At 41.4% G+C, this 22979-nt stretch overlaps 1 protein-coding gene across 2 annotated transcripts in view; it reads left to right on the forward strand.

Annotated features, from left to right (window-relative positions):
• The first annotated feature begins 8573 nt into the window (after nucleotides 1-8573).
• Nucleotides 8574-22979, forward strand: part of kctd16b (potassium channel tetramerization domain containing 16b) — a 64045-nt gene continuing 49639 nt past the window's right edge. The window contains exon 1 of one of the 2 annotated variants that reach the window (XM_054626499.1): nucleotides 8574-9420. In XM_054626499.1, the coding sequence (XP_054482474.1) occupies nucleotides 8574-9420 (847 nt within the window). The remainder of the gene's footprint in view (nucleotides 9421-22979) is intronic. The other variant, XM_054626500.1, reaches the window with a different exon arrangement.

The raw sequence follows: 22979 nt of genomic DNA on the forward strand, positions 1-22979 counted from the left end.
CTGTTTTCAAGTTTTTTTTTTTTTTGTTTTTTGTGTCAAAATGTTGATTTTGAAGGTAGATTGCTAATATGAACTAATTAAACAAATATTTGAAACCTTGGAGATGTATTACAGGCTGATTTTTAAACGTTTAAGTATAAACAGAGACCAGTCTGTGCCTCTCAAATCCAAAGCTAGCTTTCATCCCCAAATCAAGACTGAATGACAGACAGTGGCAGCAAGTCACATTACAGTTTTTATGGGCTATCATCACCACCACATTGCAACAACACAAACTGTGTCATCCTTCCAGCTGATATGGGGGTCTACTGAAAAAATTATGCCAACAAAACATAACACATTTAAATAACAAGGGAAACTTTATTTGTAATTAGCGCAGCAAGTTCAATATTAATGTGTTTGCATGCTGTTAAATGCATCCTGAAGCTCTACATTCAAATTAAAGCATGTACACTGTTTTTTACTTTAATTAGGTTATGTGATACGTTCCTCCCAAAATCCCAAAATGCTGCAAATTAAATTTCACCTTTTGGTAAGAGTTTATTGTCCAGTGATGTGATCTGACATGAATCAGACTGAATGGTTACTCTGCACATGCTCATCACGGCTCATCTGCGTCTGATGCAATCCAGATATGAGTCAGTATACACTTACACACTCTGACTTAATGGATGTCTTTTTTTTAACAAGCGAACAGAGAATTTTTTTTTTTCCCTTCACTGTGGAGCTGTCAGATCCTCTGCCCCCTCCCATCCTTTCACTACACCCACAACTTGATCCAGGCCAACTGCTTTCTGAGTCCCACATGGTGCAAATTGAATGAAACGCCAGCTACTGTGCTGTAAGATACACACAAAAACCTCCTGGTTTTAACACTGCGTACAAGTTTGATTATCTCAATGTGCAAATGAGCTATTTTCCCTGGAACAAAAGTGGAGAGGAACTTAAGCTCTGGCTGCTATTATCACTTTTCAGCAACATTAGTGTTTGTCTCCATGTGGAAATAAAGACTTATTTTGTATATAGTTAAGTTATTTTTTATTACAAAAACCCACCATTATCTTGTCACTTAAATTGCAAGCTAAAGAATGAAGTGTAAATCTGTATAATCCAAACAACTGATTGTTGCCTTAAAATCAATGAGCCATTGGCCTAGCAATCATTTCACACAATCACATTCCTGTCATGTATATTATATATTTAATAGCCCCAGAAAGTTAATTGCTGGCTGTCATGAAATGATTTGTAAAGAAGATAATGATTTTACTTGTTTCTCCCTCATTGTGACTGATATCACAACTATGTGCCTGAAAAATAAAAAGCATGAAGTAAAGGGACTTGGCCATTCTCCTCGGCTTCATCAGTTGTGGCTGTGACACAGTGACGACCTGAAGTTACTCAGCCTTTAACCCAGTGCATGCTGGGAATATAACCAAGACTTAAGGCTCCAGACATCTGCTACCCTTGACAAGACAAAAGGCTTAGATATTTGGTTGGTGGATAAATTGTCTGTGGCTTATTGGGTAGCTTGTAGTTAGCTTGTCAATCAGTAAACAAGTCCACTATATAGCATCATCCTCGCTGAGAACTGAAGGAAAAAACGTACACTTGTTCTAATAAGCGAATGACTTAAAGGCTATGAGGGAAAAGCTTTGCATGCATGACAAATTTCTTGGATCAGCGTTTTGACAAATCTCGATTTCTTGACGAGAAAAGCTGCAGCGCATGTGACAACAGATTTGGATCGATGATTGGTAGTTAATAGAGAGGTCATTCATGGTCGAGAAATGCCACCAGCATAAAGTAAATATGTCCACCCCTCACTAGCAAATACAAAACAGAGAAGTAGAGACAAAAAAAGAATAACCAAGTAGCACTTTCAAGTCAAGCAACACGTATACAAACACATGTTTATATTTAACCGGACATTCCTGGAAGGACATTTGGTACTACTGTCCTCCCAGCAAATATGTAAACACCAAAAATCCATTTGGTTTAAATTGAAATTGGGTCTGAGCCCATAACCAATCAAAAGCATTAGAGAAATGGCCTGAGCTTAATTTAGCATCATCATCTAGAGTCGCCTCTGCTGTCAACTCAACATGCTAGAAGTAACATTTAAGCACAAGAGTAACCTCTAGCTCAGCTGGCTGCATCTGAAATAGCTTTGGATCAACATTCCCCTGCTTTCCCTGTGTAGACTAGGCTCCAAGGATAAACCCTCTTTCTTTCGTGATACCTTTACCAGTACACAGAACAACACACACACACACACACCCCGACACCTGAAGAGTCAGTGTTAGTGAGTGGGATGACAGCTCTGCTGCTGTGTTGCTGGCCAGAAGACAAGCTGAGACGTTCAACTCCCAGCTCTCTGTGGTGTCTTACAGGCTTATACTTATCCTGGCTCGAGGAGTCGCATGTCCGTCCCTCACCACTCTTTTCTGCTCTGGCTGCCAAAGCTCTTAATGTTGAGTGGGCTATCTGTTAAATAGCCTTGTCTCCAGGGAGAGCAGTGGACCTATTTTAGAAGGAAAAGCTGCCTTGGCCTGTGCAGAGAGTGAATGAGGAGGGGATTGAGGGGTAGCTAAGCCGCACAAAGCAAGAAGAATAATCATATTTTGACCTGCTGAATTGTGCAGAAATCCAGAGATATTGTAATTTTAATGCTCAGCACCCCAGAGAATATCACATTGTAACATCACAAAAAATATGCCCTCAGTTTGTCAGTTTGCTGGCGTTTAGTCCGTGTTTTGAGACAGAGGAAAAAACTTTCTACAAGAAACCATTTGTAGATCATTATATTTGATGCCACCATTTGAGATGTGATGAAGTGTAGCAACTAAATCTACTTCCTCAGTTCAACCGATTCCTGTAGCACATCTGAGTCAAAGGGGTAAGAAGCTTGCTGTTGCTTGAATCAGCTAAAAATATCTTGTTTTGATACCAAATCTGGGGCATTGGGACTTGCGATTGATTCCCAAAAGGACTTCATGGAGTTTATGTTTGAAGATCAATTCTGCAGAGACAGGAAGTTTCTTAATGATTATGAGTTCATCGGCAGACTTCTATAATAAGCTAAAAACCTTGCCGAGCAGTCTTTGAAGACATATTTGAAATTGATGACTCATCGCATTAGTAGCTGGAGGTCTTGGAGTCTACCTGCTTAGTAGTACAGTAAGGGTTCGGTCCAGTCATCAGCCTGGTAAGATGGTCTCATGGGGACTGAGCATCAGCAGGGTATTTTTGTCTCACACAAAAACTGAATAAATAAATAAATGATTAAATTTATTAAATATGTGACATATTTTGTAGCATGCTGTTGTTTTCAAATGTTTGGGTTTGCAAATTGGCCAATTTTGTACAAAATATCATTTTGGTTTATTTTAAATAGGTGAAACAATACAGAACAGGTGGGATAGTTAATGGGTTCACTGCAATACACACTGTACTACAGCAAAAGTGTATGTGATCGGTTTGTGTCTTTCAGTCAAATACGGACACTAGAGCTGAAATAAACAGCATACAGATATAACGGACGACTGCTAGGCTTGATGCCATGGTACTTTTTTTAAATTCTATTTTATATGCTCTATTGGCACAAGGCCAATATTGCCAAAGCGTGAAGTAATAATGAGACTATAGAGAAAGGTACAATTCATTAAATCAAGAATATAGCAGAAAACAATTAACAATTAGCCCTTGCTCTGTGTGTGTGTGTGTTTGTGGGAGACTGTGGAAGTGTGTGTTGATGTTGTTTGTGTGTCTGCGTGTGTTGATGTTTTTCTCTCTCATGCGAACCATGTACGCACACACGCACACACACACACACACACACACGTGCACTGATGAGATGAATGAGCATCATCCTTTGACGTTTCCATGACATCTATAATCACTTCCCCTGAATACCATATTCCAGCTGACAAACACCGTATTCAGCCTTAACCTTCCTTTCCTCTGACTGGTTTGGTGGTTTCTCTCATTTTTCCAAAGATTATTTTCCCCTGCATACTCAGAAATAAAGCCTGTTGAAACTTTTGAAAATCATGAAAAATAACAAACATCCAAGTTTGAGGGATAGCTAAGGCTTACTTAGAAAATCATTAGTGAATACTCTCTGAGTCAACTGAATTTCTGCATTGAATGTCTGCCTGCTGTACTAGCAGATTTCCCATCTAAGGCCTGGCATAATTCAGTGTGGCTGTGATGAGAGATGGAAGTGGAAGTAGTATTCTGTTTATTTCAACCATCTGTGACCAGCCTGAAAATTCCCTTTAATAGTTTTTCTCTCCACCGCTCGGGAAGAAAATGACTGTGCTGTGGTTTGAGCTGTGTCGAGGAGTGTAAGAAGTGGAAGTAAGAGTAAAAATCTCTGTGATATCGCATCTCTCTCTTGGAAAAAGGATACATTATTGATGTTGCCGCTGTGCTTGTTGGGCTTAATATTGCATCATATATTTTTATCTGCTAATATGGAACTTAAATAGTTTTCAAACATATAAGACACCAAGAAACTAAAATAAACTTTTAGGTAAATATGTCCTTTTATCTCTTTAGGATTTTATTCACTGACTGAAAATTCGGAATTCGGATTTTCTAAAATGTCTTTACAAATAACCATTTACTATGAGTCCATGTTGATATACAAGCAGAAAACAAAAAACATGGAGGTTTGGTGATGGCCCTGCTGGCTGTGTAGCTTTTTCTTTTTTTTAAGCTTTGCTGCTATTAAACTAAGAGCTCTGTGGGGACTGAGAAATTGCAATAAGAATGAGATGTTTCTGTCCAAACAGTTCAAAGTCCTTACAGGTGGTCTGTTATCTGGGCTTTAAATAGCAGAACAGCAGGTAGCAGTGTTGTGGCTACATGTATTTATGATGAAGATACCAAGTGAGCTGCAAACCTTTTGTGCTCACTTTAATCCCCTCAACAAAGAGTCACTTGTCTTCCCTGCCTCCAGAGGACTGGCCACTGTCAGTGTTAATAACTACCCCCCGTGACAGCCCCCGTAATGATGAGGTGCTTTGAGAAACTAGTTCTCCCGCACATCAAAAACGACACTGCAGCCAGCCTTGACCATCACTGGTTGCACAAAGAGGCAAGTAATCCACCCTCCACATACAATATAAGTGGGACTGAAAATGCATTTCCTTGCACAACCCTGTTGTACAATGACAATAAATAACCTTGTGCTTCTCGGTAAATGCTCTCTCTCTGTCTCTCTTTCTTTCTCTCTTCATAGTCAGGGATTGATTTTGGAGCTCAAAGGTTAAATGTTTTAAATTGTACTGACATTCAAGCCAAGAAATACTATCAATATGATCATACTGGCTGACAGAAACTCGACCATCTTTATACCACTAATTCTATAACAAATATGCCATATATTGTTCTAAATGATGGACTTATTTGTGGTGGTAGGTGTCATACTGAGCTGAAACTTCTGAATAAACACAAGTTTAAATTTTTTAAAATGTTTTTCCTGTCTTTCCACATTCCTTTGAAACACTGCATGACACCATATTGCAGATACGAGCATCAGTAGTTCCCCAATTTACTATTTATCATTGCATTTAGAATCAAAGTGTCAATCCCAGAGTGTTGCCAAGGGACTGCAAATGCAAATTAGCTATATAGCTAATGCTGGCGTTGTGCATGGCCCCTGTTAAATAAACTAACAAACTCATCAACTTCAAATTGAAAAGTCAGAGATTCTGGGAGGCATGTTTGGATTTTAAATTTACTGTTTTTTTCTAGGAGAAATGCGATCAAAAACATTGTAAAAACTGTTTTTTAAGGAGTTGTACAAGTGATTCCCAACATTGCTGAAGTGTCTCTGAGCAAGAATAACAAAGTCATGCACCTTTAAGATGCAAGTGACTGCCTAAGTGGCTCTGCTTCTGTCAACTACAGTGCACAGAAGGCTAAACAGACTAAAATCTAAATTAAAAATGTGAAGAGAGAAGAAGTGGCATCATGTCCTCAAAGGCAGAACACATCTAGTGAATGCTTAAAAATGCAGTTTTGCTAAAGGAAAGGTTGGTTGAAGTGGACAGATGACAGCCAAAGGAAAATAAAAGCATCAAACAGGCAGAAGACTTTGTAAATGTAATACTTTTCCATAATGATTTTAATTTAACACTAGCCCTGATTTTGCCCTGCAGCTGGAGCAGATGGTTTATGTTTGTGAGACCACAGATTACATATTACTGAGCGCATCGTCTTGTTTTTGATTGAATTATGTAAAAATCTAATGTGCAGTATCCTGTACCTGTTAAATCAATATATGGTCTCTTTTGTCTCATGTCCTCGTTGTGTGTTTTCATTGATACTTTATTCGTTGTGTGGGTGTGAAACATGATGTGGCAGGAAAAGATCAATCGTAGTCACATTTTTGTAATGAATTTGAAAAAGTGTTCCTTTAAAGAATATTAGGTAAAAAGACAAAGATATCATGCACTAATTATATCACATTTCTGTGTGAGGATCTGTCCTTGGTGCTGAAAGAAGAAGTCTGAATTTGTTGCAACAGAAACAGAGGGAGGCGCTGTTGCTCACCTTACAAAGCCAAGACAAAATCGTCACATAATGTTACGGCTCACTGCCAGTTAAAGCCATTTATCTGGGGCTATAAGATAGTATTTTCGTTTTTTAAAGTGTAAAAGGGCTTCAAAATTTAAACTACAAATACATTTGCAATCAAAATGGAAAACTGGGTACGATGTAAATAGTTTTTTACCCGTGGAAACCAAAATATCTCGTGTATTTAGGTATTCAGACTAAATCTCATGCAAATAGATTCAAACTGTGGGTCAAATTACAGCGCTGTGAGCGTTTAGCTTAGTTGCCACAGTGATTGATGCAGCTCTTCCAACGACTATGCACACACATTGCTGTTAAAGCCTACAACTTTATTTTTAAGCAGGAGCAATCTACACATTTAGATAGCAGGTGGCCAAATGAAACACCATCTAAATGGGTATACCTGTGTGTGATGCATGTGAGTAAGGGCTTTTTCCAACAATAGAACTGATTTCTGTTCAATGCTTGTTGGCAATGATTTAGAGACTTTTGTTTCTCCCACCCAGCAGCCTGGAATCGCTCCATAAGCCTTTAGAAGCCTGTGCATGTGTGTGTGTGTGTGTGTGTGTGTGTGTGTGTGTGTGTGTGTGTGTGTGTGTGTGTGTGTGTGTGTGTGTGTGTGTGTGTGTGTGTGTGTGTGTGTGTGCATGTGTGTGTGTGTGTGTGTGTGTGTGTGTGTGTGTGTGTGTGTGTGTGTGTGTGTGTGTGTGTGTGTGTGTGTGTGTGTGTGTGTGTGTGTGTGTGTGTGTGTGTGTGTGTGTGTAAGAGGGGGAGCAGCCGTGAAGACACCACCCAGCTCTGTAGGGGAGGGGAGGGTAGTATGGGAGGGAGGGTGATGAGAGTGGGGGGTTTGGATGCTCGTTTCAGCACCAAGGACAGCTCCGGGTAAAAAAGCCAGCAGCAGCAGCGGGTCGGTCCTCTCTGCTGCTGTGGAAAAAAAGAAAACAACCAGAAATAAAAACATTTATTTCTTCTCTTGAAGACAACAATTGCGATACGTTTTCCTCGAGGAAGGGGGACTTCATTTAATGCTGTCCGGATCAGGCGACATATTCTTAGTGACAGGCTACCGACAAAACCATTACAGGACTCCCGGTTGTTGCGTGTGCAATCTCTGCGAAGTTTTCTGCCACTGAGCGACAGATTCTGCCTCCTCCAGCTGGTCTGCACAGCTCATCTGGGTGTTCAAGGGGAAGTTGAAGAGAAAGTGACACCACATCGGCACCTTCTCCAGTTTTGGACTATGACCTGAGTTGTTGGGACTTTTTTTTTTTCTTTTTTCTCGTTTGCCCAGTTCTGCTGCGTAATTCGCCGGCTGTGTGTGTGTGTGTGTGTGTGTGTGTGTGTGTGTGTGTGTGTGTGTGTGTGTGTGTGTGTGTGCAGAAGGATTTTCTATTTGTTGGATAATACTTCACAAAGGCAAGCAGGACTTTTTTTTTTTCTCCATTCGGTGCTATAGGCTTTTACAGCCTCCACAGATCGTCCCACCCCTCCCTCCCCCCCCCCCCCACACACACACACACACACACACACACACACACACACACACACACACACACACACACACACACACACACACTCTTTAAACGCTCTTACATTTACCACCACTGATGCAAGACTTCGATGCGCCCGGGTACACGTCTCCTCTCTCGCAGCGGCTGATTCTTTCCCTCCTCCCAGTCATCCACCTCATCCTTCTTTTGATTTAACATCCCATTCACAGGGGGACGCCCCGGACTGCCATCTTTCACCCCCCACCCCCCCCCCCCCCCCCACCCCCATTTTCGATGATAATGGCCATGGATCGACATGAAGAATGCATATTCAGATTGTTGTAGGATGAAGTTGGAGGCCCTGAATCAGCACAAAATAACCGAGGACACAGCTTAGGAACTTTTAACACCCTTGATCCATCGTGTTTGGTTTTTTTTTTTTTTTTTACTTGCTGTAATAGGTGTGTAGCCTGTTTTTTTTTTAAATATCTATCCATGACGGAAACGATGGCGCTGACTGGGAACTGTAGGACTATCACCAAAGAGCCAAAAGAGCAAGCATCGGTGCAGAACAGTTTCCCAGATGTTGTTGAATTAAACGTCGGGGGTCAGGTTTATTACACGCGCCACTCAACTTTGGTGGGTACCCCCAATTCATTGCTCGGTAAGCTGTTCTCCTCCAAGAAAGACGCATCTAATGACTTGGCGAGAGACCCCAAAGGCCGTTATTTCATCGACAGAGACGGCTTTTTATTCCGGTATGTGTTGGACTACCTCCGGGACAGGCAGGTCGTCCTCCCGGACCACTTCCCGGAGAAAGGGAGGCTCAGGAAAGAGGCGGAGTACTTCCAGTTGCCCGACTTGGTGAAGCTCCTGACCCCTGATGATGTGAAGCACAGCCCGGATGACTACTTCCACAGCGACTATGAGGATGGGTCCCAGGGCAGCGACCACCGGCAGTGTCCGCCCTCCTCTCTTGTCCCTGCGGACAGAAAGAGTGGCTTCATCACGGTGGGGTACCGGGGGTCGTGCACCATGGGCCGAGAGACTCAGACCGACGCCAAGTTCAGGAGGGTGCCTCGGATACTGATCTGCGGTCGGGTGGCCCTCGCCAAAGAAGTTTTCGGGGAGACCCTGAATGAGAGCAGGGACCCGGACAGGACACCGGATCGGTACACCTCCCGGTTTTACCTCAAGTTCAAGCACCTGGAGAGGTCTTTTGACATGCTGTCGGAGTGTGGGTTCCAAATGGTGGCCTGCAACTCTTCAGTCACAGCCTCGTTTGTCAACCAGCACACGGAGGACAAGATCTGGTCCAGCTACACAGAATACGTCTTCTACCGTAAGTGACACCTTTGCTTTTTTTTTTTTTTTTTTTTTTTTTTAAATCACAGCAGGTCACCCATTCACGTGCGCGCACACACACACACACACACACACACACACACACACACACACACACACACACACACACACACACACACACACACACACACACACACACACACTAAGAAAGAAAAGTTGGAGTCACCGCTAGAAGGCGCACTTGTTTTGCTGGTTGTGTGTGTGTGTGTGTGTGTGTGTGTGTGTGTGTGTGTGTGTGTGTGTGTGTGTGTGTGTGTGTGTGTGTGTGTGTGTGTGTGTGTGTGTGTGTGAGAGAGAGAGACACGTCTGGTTACAGGAGTGGATGGATGGGCGTTTTCTAGCACAGGACATCCACTTGTTCTTGAGTGATGTGGGTGAACTGAACACTTCAGTGTGGTGACTGCTAGAGACAGGGTGATCAAATCTGCTTCCACCTGTTTTCTTTGATCAATAGTTCTTGAAATTGTGTCACTTTTTTTTTTTTTTTTTTAACTTTTTTTTAAAAGTAGCAAATGCTTAATTTCCATGCAACCACAAACACACAGTCTGAGACTCGTGGAACAAAATCCAATTACAGATCACTCCTGGTAATTGAATGAAGGGCTACTTCATGTTCTGATCACAGTGTGTTCAATTCTCTTACAGCATGTTGCAGCAGTCTGTACTCTCTTGCAGGCTAGTTTATATTTCATAAGATTTAACTAGATTTTGATAATTTCACTCCCATCTGACACACGGCAATAGTCAGAGCAATGATTTGTCAACGCTTGCCATTTCTCATCTTGGTGCAATTTTCTACTCCACCTCCTGTCTGCTTTCATCCATCCCATCCTTTCAACTTCTTGCATTTCCTTCTGGCTTTTCTGATTCATTACGTTTCTCCATCTTTGCTCACTGGCTGGTACGAATCTGGCAAGAGCCGTAGCGAGGAAGAGATCTTGACTTTTAAATTAGCTTCCGTAAAATGTTATGATTGCAACTAAATAATCCATATTCTCTGATATAATCTATCACAAATTTGATTGCTGCCATTTAATAGACAGTCTGACACTGTATATGTGCTTCATTCTTAGTACCTACGCACTACTTGGATGTTATAAGACAATCATTTCCTTGGGAATAACCTTTGAATCAGTAGCAAACAAAACTCTTTAACTTGCATAACCCATAATTAATTAATTCTGCTTTTTTATAATTTATCTGACATTTGAGGTGCTGTAATAAACTAAACCCCTTTGGCTTCCCAAGATAGTTGCAGCTCTTTGTTTAATCTTCTGTAAATATGTCCTTTTGCCAACACAAGCTCTTTGAAATGCCATGGCTTTATAAATACGACCCAATTTTAGTCATATATGTAGTTACCACACATTAAACAGAGTCTTGTTACATAACTGAGATACAGTAGCTGCAAATAAAACTGGAGAAGCTGCCAACAGTACTGAGATCAAGGCAGCTATCATGAAATTCACTAATAACATGGAGTAATAGTTTCTCTCATAGTTACAGTGGTTTAAAAAATAGGGTTGATTTTACCTTAAAAGGATCCCAATATGGAAAATAATTTGTGACACATCTCTAGTAAGACTTGTTTTACAGAAACAAGTAGTCTTTGGCCATGAGTAGGTGTGGGTTTCATTGTTATTTGAATACTGTATCTAGACACTACATGTAACTTCCATTGTGGTTTGTATTTTGGGGTATTGATGCGGTGGACACTGTTCACATTCATAAGAAACATTTTCTCAGTTCAACGAGAAAGACATCTAAGCCTTTTGTTTTTATTACTGAATTTGCGGCATGATTTCAGTACCCAAGCGTCCAGATGTTTGGCACGTAAAATCAGTTATGTTGCAAACATCCAGGCTTCTAAAGGCTTATGGAGCGATTCCAGGCTGCTGGGTGGGGAAAACAAAAGGATAATTTGTAGTTTATCATGTAAGAAGAGTTGTGTTTATGACGTTATAGTGTTATCTGTAAATTCTTCACATCCCCAAAATAATACTTGTTATTCATCTTATTCCAAGATGTTCTTGTGATGACTGCGATGGGGGCCAGGACCACTTGTTAGAAACCACTAGGCCATGCAGTCACCACCACTTTAGGGAAAACCACTGCCAGCCACATATTACACCAAAGTCAAAAGATCACATGGCCACAAGAAAAAGAAAAAAACAGCTCCAGGTTAAATGAACTCTGCATTAATGGCTTGAATGAAGCCGCTACAACGACTAGATGGCTCTTGGCTATCATAACCCCCAGAAGTAGCACTAAGAAGCCAAATCAAGTGGTGGTGGGGGCTACTGACACACACACTACACTTACACACGCACACACACACACACACACACACCCACACACACACTTTGCTTATGCGATATCTGGCAGTGTGTCTGTGGGCCGCCTCTGCAGGCTATCCTTGCTTACTGGTAAACAACTGCTTCCTGGCTTTGTTGACAAATGTTCATCTTGTTAGAGGGCACACTCTCAAAGGCTAAGGGCACAGTGGCAGATGTGTCGGGCCTTTATCTCAACACACACGGGCACACAAAAGCCAACATGCACTCACACAGAGGTGCACAGAAGATCAGGTAACCAGGCACAATCACAGAGGCACACACACATGAACGCAGGCTTAGCATACACACACACACACACACACCAAACCGTGCAGGGAGTTTGTTAAATGCTGCAGTCACCCAGTGGATTAAATGTAGTCACTGACAGTCTCTTGTTTATCTGCCTGTCACGTTTTTGGCGAGCTCGTCTTTCCCTTCTCTCCATCCTCCCTCTTCCTTCCCTTTACTTGTCTACTCGTCTCTCCCTTCTTCTCCTTTCATGTCTTCTCATTTTGCTCTCGTCAATCTTACCCGGCTTTTCTCTCTCTCGTCTCCGTTCCCGCCCTCCCTCTTGCCAGCTTTATTTTGCTCGGTGCGCCGCGGGGGCAAGGAGCAGCGTGGCGGCACCAGTTGCCTTTACATGCCTCACTGCTCCGTCACGGCTCCCGTCTCGCTTCTTATTCATATTCCTGCTTGTCCATCTCCATGATTGTTTATTTACCTTCATCTTCGCCTGTCTCATTCTACGTTTTAGTCTTTTTTCTGCCTCTTTGTGTGTGTGCCTCTTCTTATTTTAACTATGCCAACGAGTCTGTCTTTCTTATTTGTTGGCATTGTATTGGCCATATTGAATATCCTAAAACCTTGAAAATGTTTTTGACAACATTGAGATTTAAGGGAATATTAGGACTAGCTGTTTTTAATCCAAACTGACTATGCCCCTTTGAGCAAAGAGAGGTCCTTAAAAATAAAAATGTTGGCCTGACCTTTACCTCACTGAACTCATTTTAGGATTAATTGGAACATCAGCTGCGAGCCATGCCTTATCCCAACATCGGTGGCCAAACTCACTAATGCTTTTCTGGCTGAAAGAAAGCTAATCCCTGCAGCCAGATTCCAAAATCTTGTTGAAAGCCCTCCCAGAGGAGTGGAGGCTGTTTGGAGTTAATGCCAATTAGTTTGTTAAGAAATGTGCAACAACCAAAACACGGATGTAATGCGCATCTGTCCACATACTTTTGACACATTTGATGTGCTAAAAAAGGGGATAACATCAGCATTAGTGGTTGCCAGTCATCTGCCATTAACCCTAACAATGCTTTGCTAAAGTTGCCTGCTGGACAGTTAGAAAGCTAATATGACCAAAACCTCACTGTTTGTTTAGGTCACAGCAAAAAAAAAATTCAGGTATCTCACTATTATACATTTAAGACACATTGACGCCTTCATGTGGCCTCTATAATAGAGCCGTACATGTTTAGGGTAAAGTCCTTAAGGGCAAAACAACAGTTCCCAATTTGACTGACACAACTTCACCAATTTCCACTTACAAGTTTCATGTTTTTCTTGCCAGAAGTCTTAACCACCTTTATCTCTTTAAATCCTCTTTTTGCTTGTTATCTTTTGCCCTGAATCCTTCACTCTTCTGATTGGATCCAACAATCTTTTTTTTTCTGTTTGAGACTATTCAAATTCAGGATGGTCTCCGAGACCCCAGAAGGGAAATACATTTACCAATTTGTTGCATGGCTAGAGTGACTGATAATTAATCATCACTGTTGACAGTTGTATGTGGTATTCATCGCAGGGCCTGACAGAGCCTATTGCATCAGAATCATCGAACAACACAGCATCATCTGTGTGGCAAAAAAAACAGGAAATATGTAATTCAAAAGTCTGCTGGAAGGATAGGAAAATCAAATCATATTTGGTTCCAGTCTTTTTTTTTCATGTACCTCAGCCGAACATGCCAGAGTGAAGTGTGTGTCATTACAAATGTCCATTTTCATATGACCGTGTGTGCTGGTGTGTGACACACTGTGCCATTAGCTTGTTACACACAGATGGGTAACTCCTTGTGTAACAAATGGGTTTTGGCAGGTGGGAAACAAGAGGCCGTGGTTATGATAATGGTGTTTTGTGTCTGTTTTTTTTGTGTGTTAATGCGTGACCCATGTTGCACTACCTGAGGCATATGCACACCCGTTGAGCCGCTGGCTAGACACACCTGCACACTAGCCAACCCCTCACACACAAACACACACACATACACCCACTTGCAGACACACACGCACACTCATCACCATATGAAAACTACATAACACTCACCCAGCGAGCTGTTCTCGGCCCCGTCGCTGACGACATTAGCAGCGGCGGTCCCATGCTGCAGGCCTGCAGGAAGTGATTAGCCGAGGAGCAGACAGGCCGTGACAGCTCTGAGGAGAGTCTTGATAGGGACAGCTGCTACCCTGGCCTCAGATCCACAGGGGAGACCACCACCACACACCTCCACTCTGCATTATTCAGGCTGAGACAAAAAGGAAGGAGAGAGGGGCAGATGAAGAACATTGTTTGATTCATGAAAGAGGAGAAAAATACTGGTGTTCTTCTTACTATTGCTTCTGTTACTATGACTACTGGTGATGCTACTTCTTTGACGACCACTTCTATTACAGTTCTACTAGGACCGTTACTGTACTACTATAATGCTAAACGCTACTACAACCAGTGGTGCTTTGTTAATCCAAGTACTGCTATATGTAATAATACTATAACCATCAGATGCAAAAAGTACTGCTGGGGGCGGGCAATTTTCCTCTTCCTACCCCCTTCTTCTGGCTCTATTTTGATTTCAACTACACACCTTTAAGTTTTGTGAAGCCGGTAGTAAAGAGGGCACACCAATGGCCCCTTCCCCCTTCCCCCTCCTTGCTTGGACCACAGCCAACTTTGAAGTCAACCTTCATTTTGATCTTAATGACACGCCTGTTAAGTTTTGTGACTGTAACTTGCTTGGTTGCTATGCTATGCTATTGTGATCACAAACTCTGTCCACAGTCACCAGACAGAAAGTACTTTCCCGCTACGTTAGGTGTCTCCAGGACCACAATTTGATGACTCACATACACAGTCACAAGGTGAAAACAATACCGCCGTCACTGTCACGGCTGGTAATGATTTACATTGCATGAATGCCTCACAAATACTTGAAAGTATTTGAAAAGAAACCCCATACCTAGCCTTTTTAAGCGTGTGCTGATTGTATAAGCAACCTGGGTGATGGTTTGCAGATGTTTGGTAAGTAGTCAAGTAGTAGTCTCTATTTACAAATTCCTTACATTGTGTTGCTGCCTTTAATATTGATATGCTGCTTTGGAGAGTTAGAAAAAACTGGCATGCACTTCTGTTTTTGTTGAGTTAGAATCATAGTTGCTGCGTTTTGTACAAGCTGCAGGCAAGGAACAGACTTGAGACTGAGTCAGAAATACAGAAGGTGTTAAAAAAACAAAAGAACAGATGACCCTATATCCTCTTCACCAAAACGATACAAAATATTCTTCAGATAGAAGAAACTTCATTTAATACAGGGAAATAAACCTTACCTTATAACGAAACTTTTTTTGCATGTATACTGCTGGTTTTCGACTGATTTTGCATAAGAGCTCACAGTTTGAGATGCAGAAGGGGTTGTATGAACATAAGTTGAAGACAGAATGGAAGAAATAGTGGATAAAGGGCAAGTGGGTCGTATGGAAAGAAGATAGACTTTCTTGTTTGTCTAGCCTCCCATTGACCTTCTCCCATGGAGGCTTAGTGTAGTTACGTAGCGTAGATTCCCATAATCCCCGGACTCTGGAGGATATGGCCAACTACAGGGCTCTGGGAGAGAGAACAGAGAAAGAGAGAGAAAGAGAAAGAAAGAAAGAAAGAAAGAGAGAGTGAACAATGGAGCGTCAACAACGAGCTCCCATCAGCCCTCTGCGACTACCTCCTCTCCTCGCAGTCTATCAGCCCATTTTCTCCTCCTCTGTGACTCTTGACACTCTATTCTCTCTGCGGTGGTAGGCACAGTTGATATAATGCCGATGCTCTTCCCCTGTTGTATTGGAATAAGTGCTCTGCGGTGCGACGAGGTGTGGAGCGTTGCCATAATGACAGAAGCTGCAGCTGGAGAGCCTCTTCGCTCGCTCAACCCACCGACTGGCTGCTGCAATGCATCAATGCTTTAATAGTCCTGCTATGCGCAGAGCCCAGATTGGTGGGAAAACTCCATGTAAATGGATGCACAGAATTCCCATCACATCAGTAATTGCATCACCTTATCACACCAAATGCTGTCGCCACGGTGGGAGTGCATTGCACCGTTCAGATCAATGCCTGCTGCTATTTGGTAACTTTTTTGTAAGTTACCCAAATAGAAGATCTCGTGAAAAAGAGGACCTATATACTAAGAATAATATCAGTTCAAATACCTAACTTTTTTAGGTAAGTTTATGTTGGACATAAATGTTATGTGGAGTCTTGGCTTCATTAAAGTGTGTTTATTTTGTCTTGTTCTCTCCACAGGTAGTTCAGTGCCTCATTTAGCTCTACCGGGCCCTTCATTCATCTTCTTCAGTCTAAACATAATGTGACTGATGAAACAGTTCGTCAATATTCAGATTAATTTGTACTTAAACATCATTATGAAACTTAAAGAGTTTGATCGTGTTTTGGATCGTTCCATATTCCACTGTGCCTCATTAGAACCGCACATTGTCACTCACACAGCAGTGGTCCACAGCTTGATCGAGCATATGGTCATACTGCTGTAATTTCATTCCACAGTGCTTTATAACTTCCTAGGGGCAGAATGTCAGAGGCATTTCATTTGTAAGTGGCAATGAAGTCCTAATGTCCATTAAGAAAGCTAGAGGCACTAATATTAAGACTCCAGAGGAAATTACTGAAACCACCAATGGTAATTTGAGATAAAAGTCTTGATGATTCATAAAAACAAAAGATCTTGGTTTTTTTTCTTCTCATATCTAGTAAAGGAGAGAGGGCAGTTGGCTTCAACTATATTTGTTCTCATTATTGACACAGGTAGGGATACAAACAATGGCATAAAAAATGATAGAGTGGAAACAAAGTTGGAAAGCATTTGTCAAATATTTGAGAACTGAAATTGATGATTTCTCAACACAGATTTCCATCCAGAGAACAGTGAAAACACTTGATCCTATGATTATCACATAGGACTGTAAACTATGTGAAAAAAATCTAACAAAAAAAAAAACCGTTAAATAGTCTTTAGCATGACACTAGGCAGTACCTGAAGTTTATACTGCAGAGGATTATTCCAAACTACAATACTGTGCCTCATTAGTAATCCCTCGGTGTCATTTCAGAGTACTTGGCTGCTTGCTAGAGCACACTGTCATCACCATTTCATTTCTAAGTGGCTGTGAAGCTCCCTGTCCATTAAAGCACACACAGAAAATATTCTAGACCTTTAAACACACTATCTATGTGCAAAGATATCAGCGATATCGCTCACTGTTGCGTTGAATTCCTTCTACCTATTATTGTAAAGCAGGCAGTAGGAGGAGCTTTTACTCTTACAACCCATTTTGTCTTGGATTTTGTTTAATTCTTCTGGATTCACACCCAGCAGACAAGATTATTATTAAATTAACATATCACATGGTACCTAAGAGACGCCTCACTACATCGGTCATGTGATCAATTTAGAAATAGCCACGTGTTTTTGAAAACCTAGCTTGGATAAAAAGAGTACTCCACTGATCACTGTACTCCTATAACATTGTCCGACTCACGTTTTAAAAGAAAGGAAAGAAAAGGTCTGTAAGCAGAGGTGAAGAGAAGGCTACAGAGGTCTGGTGAGCTCACTTCTTTCTGACTTCCCCAAACTCATTTTCTTTCATTTTCAATCCTTTAGTCTTCAACAATAACTGACGTTGCCTCGAGTCACTTGTCGGATTTTGTGCTGCTCTCTTTGAAGCCACAAAAGGCTTTATGCAACAACACAAACAAGGCTGGCTGTAGGAGCCTGTTTTGTTGTGATTTTAAAAAATATATAGTTAAATTTGGTGGGTTTATTTATGCTAATTGAAAGTATCCCATATCAGATGATGCTAAATGGGGTCATACCAGAGTCAGAACTAAGGCTTTCAAAAAATTATTATTCAAAAAAACTATGCCAGCAGTCATTGGAAGTTGCCTGGACTAAAACTTGGATATTTTTGGAAATGTACCTGTCGTTATAATTCAAACATGGAGACATTGCATAACGAGACTTTCGCACTATGAAAACTTTATAGAGTTTCGTTTCGAATTCAAACTGAACAACAATTAATTGGACAGGTACATGGCAAAAAAAGCATTACACACTTAACAGTAAAAAACTGACTCCTTGTTTACGACATAAATTGAGAATGTAACGAATAAAGGAGGAAACACTAATATCAGATTGGTTGATGTCATCTGGCTGTGCTTAATCAAACATGCAGTGAGATTTGCAGTGAGTTAGCGGCTAATGGCTTTGTGTTTTCTGTCTCATAGCCATGACGATTTATAGAAAATGAGAGTTTCCGCTATCATCCCATCTCGCCCGCGCTCATGTATACTATTCACGGTGCAATGAATAATTGAATGATGATGTTCACAGAGGACTGCGCACAGTCTGTGGCAGCCACACAGAGGGCCCGGCTGTTTGTTTGCAAAAGTAATGGGTTGCTACCTGGGGTCCTATGTACACACACTACCTGTATTATGGTCTCCTAACTACACAAGCCTGTATTAACTGTGAGAAGATAATGATTTGCTGGCTGTGAAACTGTGTGATCATGGTCTGCAGACAGGAGGTCTGTTGGTAAATTGGTTTTGCAGGACAACAGAAAGCGCATCAGGGTGTGTACACTCGACAGGACATGCACACAACACACACACACACAATATGCAGATACGATCAGACAGCACAGTCTAGCCTAGAGACACATTGTTTACCACCAAGATTAACCTGGCTAAAGCTTTAGCGGGATTAGTAAGCAGTATGCGTCCGTCAACACAAACCAACACTGTGTTTGTGTCCTCCTCCTACCACATGGCCATACCATACACCGAGAGTCTAGATCTGATCTCTGGAGCGCGGCACGCCTCATTTGTACACGCTCGTGTGTGCTGGGACGAGAAACAAGCAAATGGAGCAAGACAATTATCAACATCCATCACCTCAGAAACTCATTTAGCCAATTAAATCCGTTACAGGCTGACATTTAGGGGCAATCATTAAGCTTCTCTCCTTCATGCACATACATACAAGCGCGCACACTACACTTCACGCTGCGATCAGAGCAATAATGTAGTTGTCTCATAATGTAATGACATGTCCTTGTTGAGGAGCAAATCTCATTCATCTTGATTAGGGCTACTGTGTGTGTTGCATGTGCATGTTATTGAATGTGTGTGAGGTGGAATAGAGGACACTGGCCTTTTCAGATCGCACTCTCATGTTTTCATGCAACACCCAATAACAAATGTCACTTTGCCTTCCACTCTCAGACATCACTTACCCTTTGGAAAGGTCCTTCTCTCCTTCTCTACTTCACTTCTCTTTCACACATGTCTCCTCCAGTTTAAATGCCCCCCATCAAAACACAATTAGCTATGCTTTCTTTAAAAATAACAATTTGTTTTGTGCATGATTTTGCAGACAAAAAAGTAAAAAAAAGAGCCAAACTGAAGATTCAGAATAAATATTCAAGGTATTTGTCGAGGAAAGTTGGCTTTGGAAATCCAAAATCTTTTCAAAGTTTTTCTTGGCTCATCTGTTAATACCTTAACTCCTCTCGGGTATTTGAGGGCTTTGCCGTGTTTGGTTTATGATTCCCAGCCCATTTTACTGATCAGGTGGTTTGTGTTCTTGTTCTTACACTTAGAGCATCACAATGCTGTGCTGTTAGAATCCCCACATGGGCCTTCTGGAGATTCATTAAGACAGCATAATACAGCCTGTAATATATTATATGACACCAAGAGGCACATGGCAGTATGCGCTTTGAGAGAGGAAACATTTAAGAGAGCAGAAAGGAGAACAGGAAATGATGGTGAAGGGACGAAGAGATGGTGGAAGCAACACATATACACACACACACATACACACACACAAACACGGTGGATATACAGTAGAATATGGGGCGCAGCTTAATCTCTGGTGATGGTATCAGTGTATCTCTGTGCCTGTTGGCATTGCAAAGTTATCCGTTCTTATCGTTTTAAAAGCTATGTTCAGTGGAGACAGCTGACTGTGAACAAATCCATCATGGATAACAAACAGGTTTGCAAAAATACAAATAGACGCTCACATTTTGGCTCACTGGCAACATAGAAATATGTTTTGGATTGAAATCTACAAGTGGGCGTCAAGTATGTATGCCACAAGCGTGTTTTTTCAGATTAGTTGTTCTTCTTGGGTCCCACCTTCCTGTTCTGTATCTGAGGCTGCTTTGAGCATTTGATTCTCTGCCAGTTGGGTAGATCGGATATTTTTTTGTTTTTTCTCTGGAGCATTTAAAGCATCAAGATGTTGTGCAGAGAGCTCAGCCTCTTGTCTTCCGTAAACAAACTCTTGCTGGTGTTTTTGCTGATTTCAAACAACTCTCCTGGAGTGCACAGCTGCCAGTGCTGAAGCTGCTGGCAGATGCTTTTGACTGCCTTTGCTGTCGCTGATCTTACAGCTCTGAGTTTCTGTTTCATCCTATAGTCATTTCTCCTACCAACCCTCCTCTTATCCCTACCTTCCTTTCCTTGTATGTCTGTGTTTGGTCAGTGCTGTTTTCACTACTCCAGGCCTTTGTCTTAGTCTCTTACCGTCTATCCTTCTTTCTGTATACACCTCTTCTCTGATTTTTTTTCTGCCTGCAAGAGCTTGAGTTTACTGTGATTTGGCTCTCATTTTCTGTAACGGTTGCTAAGATTGCTTTTATTGTCTTAATCCTCCCGTTTCTCTTTATTTGGTTTGCGTCTCTATTTCTTCTTCTCTCCAAGCACCTGAGGAGCAAAATCAACAGCAGCCTAAACAACAGAACTACTGGTCCTTTTCATTCCGTTTCATTTTATATTCTGTATATACACCGTGTGCATTCTACACTACTGGCTCCAGTTTTTCTATTGTGTCTTGACTTGATACCTCATATATTCTCCATTGGAAACAACTACCAAGGAAAAATAAATTGAGACTCTCAGCAAGTAAGAGCAATGGTGAGTTATCCTCAGCACAGGAGATGCACTTCTAGGGCACATGGTGCTCTAATATCAAACCGATATAACATAAATACTCAGCCTAACTGACCGTCGTCCAGGGGACCGTAAAATAAACCTCTAAAGGTCAGCACAAGAAGGATGAGTGGGACTGGGAGTCATATGTAAGTGAGGCTGGGTGCCTTGTTAGATGTATTCTATACTCAATTAGGAGGCGCTGCTGCCCAAGTGTGAAAAGAGAAAAGTTGGGGAGAAAGGTCACATTTTGAACAATTTCTCGAGTCCCTCCGGCGACTGTTAAAGTGTATTTAATTGTATTTTAGCTAAAATAACATCATCAGCTTTGGTTTCTACTACATGAAGCTATTGTCTTGGTAGACAGAAAACTGACTTAATAATCTGGTGACCCCAGTGTCATCTCCTAGCCTCTATTGTCCAATAGCTGGTGTACATCTAGCCTACATGAAACAAGGATAACTTCCCCGAGTGGAGTTTCTGCTACACAAAGCAATCTATAAGACCCCTGCTTTCCTCTGACCTTCAACCTTTGACATGGCAGAGGTAATGATGACCTAAGGCATTTTGAGTCCCTAGTGGCTTCAGTGAAAGACAGTGAAAGACATTCTACATGCAAGCATAGATGCACATGTATATTCTGTCAACGGGGGTATATATGGTCTATGGTGGGTACCGCAAACATTATTATATATAATATATATAAATATATATTATAGTGTTTGCGGTGGTCCCACCATAGATACCCCCAATGTAGTTATTATTTATAGTTTGATTTTATCCATTGATAACTCTCAAATAATGCGTTGACCATCACCAAACCTTATCTTGCTTTTACATTCCCCGAATAACAAAAAAAATGTCTTTCTGAGAAGAACATTACTGAGCATTTTTTCAACCTGCTTGATGTTGTTATTAGATTTTTTCATCTGAAATCCAATGTAAAGCTACATTTCTTAGGAGATACACGTTAGGTATGGTATAGGCTGCATACCCCATAGATGTAGCCTCCCAAGCCACGATGTGGAGGAAGTATGCTAAATTTACACACCATGTTTATTTACAGGTCTTGGAGAGCAGTACTGCAAATGTAAAAAAAAAAAGAAAAACTACAAAGCTCCAGTGGCTCCAGAGGGAGGTGCGGAAATTCTGATGAATTGCCTCAAGTTAATGTCAGGCTACATTAGCCGATATAAGCATAACAAACCCAGATCTCTGACTGGTGATTGGCAGTTGAGTTGCATTGTGGTTAATGTAGGTGGCAGGTTTTCACAGGGAAAAATAATGTGTGAATTAAAAAAGACAGTCAAGACGTTGCTTTATCATTTTTATCCTTTTTTTACAAACTTACATCACAAGACTGACAATCATTTAGAACTGCAAATTCTACCCAAAGCCCCTGATCACTGAGGGTTTGAATGTAAATTAGTTTTTTAATTAAGATCCTTGCTTCATTCTGACTGCTTTACATGGCCACATCCTTTGTGTAACCCATTGTCTATTGAGAATGTACTCTGGGTGCAACTTCCATTTCTGTAAAGTGAAGCTAATGCAGAAGTGCCTTAAACTTTCATTCATGCTGATAGGGGGGCCCCTCTGGTTGCAAAAAGAATCAGATTGCATAGAAGTCAATGAGAAAATGCTCCCTGCTCTCCCTTGATTTATTACCTCAGTAAACATTGAGTTTATGGTCTGAATCGCTAGTTTGAGTCGTCTTCAATACAGCATGCTGTTAATTTAGTAAATTGACATGGCATTCAGAGTAAAAGATGATAAAGCAAAGTATGCTTTGGGCGTGGCTATCTTATGATTGACAGGTCGCTACGATGGTGTTGTACGGTCTGGTTTTCGTCTTTAAAGGGCAGTTCATTCCAAAAGTTGATGGCTGATATCTGCAGTAATAGACAACTCACACCAAAACAAT

The sequence above is a fragment of the Anoplopoma fimbria genome, chromosome 24, assembly GCF_027596085.1.
Source record: "Anoplopoma fimbria isolate UVic2021 breed Golden Eagle Sablefish chromosome 24, Afim_UVic_2022, whole genome shotgun sequence".
Classification (NCBI taxonomy): Eukaryota; Metazoa; Chordata; class Actinopteri; order Perciformes; family Anoplopomatidae; genus Anoplopoma; species Anoplopoma fimbria.